General features: G+C 41.3%; 1 protein-coding gene and 1 long non-coding RNA gene across 2 annotated transcripts in view; one reads left to right on the top strand and one right to left on the bottom strand.

The window, feature by feature from the left end:
- LOC103603149 overlaps positions 1-1,816 on the top strand; it is an 11,266-nt gene extending 9,450 nt beyond the window's left edge. Inside the window, exon 2 of the long non-coding RNA XR_551585.1 lies at positions 1,451-1,816. This is a non-coding gene — a long non-coding RNA (uncharacterized LOC103603149). The remainder of the gene's footprint in view (positions 1-1,450) is intronic.
- A 3,364-nt stretch (positions 1,817-5,180) lies between these two features.
- Positions 5,181-5,591, bottom strand: LOC103603150 (histone H3.1). The gene has a single exon (XM_008587626.1). It carries the CDS (start codon positions 5,589-5,591, stop codon positions 5,181-5,183), a length of 411 nt encoding a protein of 136 aa, XP_008585848.1.

Here is a 5,591-nt window from a genome sequence, read left to right as displayed (position 1 = left end):
GTGAGCAAACCGGTCATCCCTATGTGGGATCCGAACCCGGGGCCTTGGTGTTATCAGCACCGCACTCTCCCAAGTGAGCCACGGGCCGGCCCCTTAAATATGGTTTATTTTTAGCTATTATTAATTTAAAAATCTGCTGGGAGTTGGGATATTGACCTCTTATATTCAGGCTTTTACTACCAGCACAGTATCGCCAGCAGCAAAAATGTATGTATTAGTGCAGATTGCTTTTTTAAAATCACAGGATGTAATAAAGTACAAGATGATGGCAGACGGTTTTGTTTTTCATACGTGACATGTTAGAAATAATTGTCAGAAAATATTCCTTTGTTCCCTTTCCCAAGATGCACAACAATCACAGCCTTCCTGCAGACAAGCCTGGAGTGTAGTTCAAATCTTCATACAGACTTCTCACTGTTGTGTTAAATCTCTCTGAAACACTCGTTAATCAGTCACTTCTACTGGAAAAATTGGAAGGGCTAAATTTTTAAGTCTAAAAAATGAACCCTGAACTTGACTTCCTCTTCTCTGAGAATCTTGGTCTTTTCAACCAAGTCTGTCTAACAAACCAAAACTGTTTCTGGACTTCAACAACTTTAGCTGTAACTTCAGCCTATGATGTCACATCACTCTGAGATGTCTTAGGAAGAAAACTTTAACTGAAGATCTTGCAACAAACATTTAATGCATTCAATCAGTACATTGTTGTGAAACAAAACTTCACCTCTACTCTGTTATGGTCTCCATGTGGGCATTAATTCTCCAGAATTAATTTGGCATTAAATAGATAAACAGGACAAAATAATTCAAATTTATTTTGTATGTTTTATGGGATAGGAGAGCAGTCATAAGGAAATGAAGACCCAAAGATATGACAGAACCTAAATGCTTTTCTATTAAGTTGAACAAAGAGAGGCAGTTGTGGGAAAGCTAAAGGAAGATAAGAATTATTTTAATAAGGTCTGTTTGTATGTACAAAATTCCCTTAACTATGACTTCCAACTGTGTTTGTACAGAATTATTTCGTCTATGACTCCCTGCTAAAGAGTACTTTTTTCCTGGTTACAGGGAGGGCATCTTTTGCATAAGAAATTTTATCTCCTGTTTTCAGGAAGAAGAGGGGAGACTAGAATGCCCTTCTTGCATCTGCTGTTTTTAAAGTGACTTTAGCGAAAAATAATCCTTATGTGAAGTATATTTTGAGGTGTCATATTCTGCTACAGTAAACACCCTGTGTTTGTCTCTAGCCCCATCTGAATCATTTCCCTAATACAAAGTAATAGATGCTTAATGCAATGATATTAAAATGCTGGCATTACTCTTTGGTGCAAAACGCTCAGTAAATTTCCTTTCACAAATGTAAATTTCTTCCATTCTTTGATTTTTAAATATCTGCTTAAATTTTATTATCCTGTCATACTCTGTACCTAACGCACCTTTTATCCTACAGATAAAGAAAATATAAAGGGAAAAAAGCGAAGCACTGTACACCACAGCCAGCACACTGATAACCAGAAAAACCAAGATACTTGGCCTTCATCTGGGGTCCAGAGCCTGGGAGGAAAGTTGCCCAGGTATAAGCCAAGTGCTTGATGCCTCTAAGAGACCCCTTCTATGGGTAACAAATGTCTGTGCCAGGCAGAGTTGTTTATACCAGAGTCTAGAAAAATAAAATGTAAAACACACACATACACTCACAGAGAAATGTCACTTTCACCATCTTAAAAATGAAAGGAATATTGTGTAAACCAAAAATTGCTTTATTAAAACCTTGGAACACAAATGAATCCAAGTAAACTATAACATTCAAGTTTAATCTTTTGTGTGTGTTTTTTGTTGTTGTTGACAGTTGTCCAAATACATGGTATATCAATTTACATCTCAGCTGTAGGAAAAGAAAGAATGTTAGTTGTAAGGAATAAGGTGCAGAAATGTGAAGCAAGATCTTTGGAATTAGTTGTTGTCATGTTCTTTAGCATTTTCTGTAGTCATTCTGAACTTAATTTGTAAAATATTGTGTGAATAGCATACAATAAAAAATAACCACAATCATTAGGTGAAATACAGAAATTAAAGTTTAAAATAAATGTTATTTTTATTCTCACATACACCATTCTAATTCAAATCACCTTGCTTCTAGCCTTCAGTCCCCAAAAAGATAATACCCGATTATGTTTTTCTGGAAAAACATAAAAATAAGATCAACAAAAGAAAAAATGGTTGACTTGCAAATCCTGAATTTGAATAGATACTATAGGCAAGAATTGTGAAAAAATTGTGTGGCATGCTATGGTACTGTAGGGACCAAGGGAAAACTTCCCCTTCAACCCCCTAAATGTTCTCTGAAAAATCAAGTAATAAACAGAGATTAATAGAAAGGCATAACAAGTTTTTTTTTTTTTTTTTTTAAAAAGATGACCGGTAAGGGGATCTCAACCCTTAGCTTGGTGTTGTCAGCACCACGCTCAGCCAGTGAGCGAACCGGCCATCCCTATATAGGATCCGAACCCGTGGCCTTGGTGTTATCAGCACCGCACTCTACCGAGAGGGCCATGGGCCGGCCTATAACAAGTTTTATTACATCATAGTTTTATGTGACATGGCAGCCTTTCAGAATAAGCACCCAAAGTTATAGAAAAAAATTTTCCATTTCTATGCTTAGGCTCGACAAAGCAAGCACAGTCATGTAGAAATGTGACTAAACAAGAAAACTAGGACCTAATGCTAAGAGATTGAAAGGGGAAACCCAGCAAGGCCTCTCTGTTCATATTCTGAGCCTTTCTGTGTAGCATTCATCCCTCCAGGGTATGGGGCAGGACCTTTTCTGGATTGTGGGTTTTATGACCTACCATCAAACAAGGTAGATCAGAGAATTTCTTTATTGCCAGCTCCAAGACAGAAAGGGGGTAGAGATTAGAGCATAATTTTAATCTTTATGGCAGGCTTTGGGGAATGGGATTCTGGTTTCTATGACCATTTTGGGAAAGAGGGATTCTAGTTTCTACGGCTTGCCTCAGGGGAGAATGAGGCTGAGAAGGAGGCGAGCAGGAGGTCAGAGGAAAATATTGCTTGGCTTGGCAAGTAAGTAGGATATTTACAAGCAAGGTCACAAATATAAGCTAATCTAGTACATAATAAAGGGATTCAACAAATTAAGCTTAGTCAACAGATTAACAATTATGAAACATGGGTAGCTAGCTATGAAGAAAATACGCAAGCAGTTAGATCCTGACCTGACATTTTAATCATAATAAATTTCAGTTTAATCTAAAAGGTAAAAGGAAGTAAGACCAAAAGTAAAAATTTTATTTAAAAACCTAGATGAATATATATCAGGATGTGGAAAACCTAAGAGTATGTTGAAGAAACATTTGAACTCTCAAAATTTAACTTTTGGACCCTAAACACTTTACAAAAACCTTGTAGGCATCAGTGAGCATTTATCAGCGTATTCCTTGTATTCTTAAACTTGGAATTACTGGGCTGAATGGCTCGATTTAAAACTGCTGGTCACAGCAACCTAACAGGCTGAATCTGTAACATTCAAACCATAACACAAAGCATGACAGATCTCTGTACCCAAGGCTCCTGAACATTTTAATAACTCATTCCCCACGTCCAACCTACCCACAAAATCAATAAAAATAAAATGATTTCTTTAAACCCTTAAAGAAGTCCATTTCAACCTTTTCCTACATAGCCCCTGGAACAGCTAGTGCAAACAGTCCCAACCATCATTTCAGGAGGATCATTGGTCATTGCATTTCTGTTTTCTAGAGAAATGTTGAACAATTGAACCCCCCAATTAACTAACACTCCAAGAAGTCACAAGGAGCCATTATAACACATTTCATCTCGAAATAACAATTTTCCTCATCAGAATATGCTGTTGTTTTAAGTATCCCTTACAGCTGTTTTTGTGGAAAAACCCAGAAAGAGCCTGTGTTACTACCCCTCACATGAAACAGACATTCTGGGAAAATCTCAATGACAATCAAGCAGTTGTCGAATGTATGAGAAGCCACGAATGTGTAGGATATTACTAGGGGGGGAGCAATTGAAAGACACAAAAGGAAGAATTTATATTTTAAACGAAAATCAAGAAATTGCCATTCTGACCTGTGAATCTGAATCAGGACTTTTTAATAAAGGGTCAGGCCCACGTGTTAAAAACTGGAGAATTTGGAAAGATCTCAAAGCTTCGGCCACCCCGTTCATTGAACAGTGAAATTGGTGTGATATATCCTCGAAAATATTTAGTTTTCCTGAATTGCCAGAAACACAATTCAGGGACAGAGCTGAGACGAGATTGCTGCCAAGATGGAAGACCGCGCTGTGAACCAATCAGCGCGCAGCACCTCTGTGCGCGTATACACAAAGGGACTTCAACAAGTCCCCGGAAAAACCTTAAAAAAAAAATACTAATCTGTCCGTGAACTTTCTGAAGTACCCTAGTAGGCACACATTCACGACCTGGCAGGTAAACAGACCCTTTATTTGTCCTGTTAGATAACTAAACCTACAATCATGTTCGAAACCGGACCTGCCACACTTCTGGTCTATCATCAGCCAAAAAGACGCCGATAAAAAAGAAAAAGCCCCGCACGTCCGAAGGTGTCTCGAAGCACAAGGAGTCGGGGACCCTGTATCGGGGCCTATCAAAGCCTTAGCAATGTCCAAAGAACGCAGCGGTGTCTGGCAGCGTTCAGCAAGGAGCTGGCGGCCGGCGACTAGGACGTGAACAGTCGCATCGCATCAGGAAGGGTGCACACTAGTGCACGAGGATCGGATTCCTTTATGCTAAAAAAAAAAAAAAAAAAAAAAAAGGGCGGCCTGCAGTTAAGTCAAGCCCAAAGCTTAGTTGCAGGTGAACCGAAAACAACGGCGGGGGAGGGGCGGATGGGGGGAGGCCCCGGAACGAGCCCGTTGACCCCGAATAGTTAAGATCACGAAAAAAAGGTGAAAAAAAGCGAGCCTGAGAAGACGGCCCAAAACCAAGCCTAAGGGTACCATAGGCAACTTAATAACCATCTAATTTTACGAAAGGGCTTTTATGTCAACTCCGCGAGTAACTAGGAAGTAAATACCGACAATACAGCACAGCATCTTTTATAGAAAAGGTGGTTGGCTCTGAAAAGAGCCTTTGGGTATAGGCTTCTCGCTCATCGCAGGAAGGTAACTTACGCCCTCTCCCCACGGATGCGGCGAGCGAGCTGGATGTCCTTGGGCATGATGGTCACTCGCTTGGCGTGGATGGCACACAGGTTGGTGTCCTCAAACAGCCCCACCAGGTAGGCCTCGCAGGCCTCCTGCAGCGCCATCACGGCCGAGCTCTGGAAGCGCAGGTCGGTCTTGAAGTCCTGCGCGATCTCGCGCACCAGGCGCTGGAACGGCAGCTTGCGGATCAGCAGCTCGGTGGACTTCTGGTAGCGGCGGATCTCGCGCAGGGCCACGGTGCCGGGCCGGTAGCGGTGGGGCTTCTTGACGCCGCCGGTGGCCGGCGCGCTCTTGCGGGCTGCCTTGGTGGCGAGCTGCTTGCGGGGCGCCTTGCCGCCGGTGGACTTGCGAGCCGTCTGCTTGGTCCGGGCCAT

The sequence above is a fragment of the Galeopterus variegatus genome, unplaced genomic scaffold, assembly GCF_000696425.1.
Source record: "Galeopterus variegatus unplaced genomic scaffold, G_variegatus-3.0.2 Scaffold4468, whole genome shotgun sequence".
NCBI classification, from domain to species: domain Eukaryota; kingdom Metazoa; phylum Chordata; class Mammalia; order Dermoptera; family Cynocephalidae; genus Galeopterus; species Galeopterus variegatus.
This window is presented reverse-complemented; position numbering and strand designations above follow the sequence as displayed.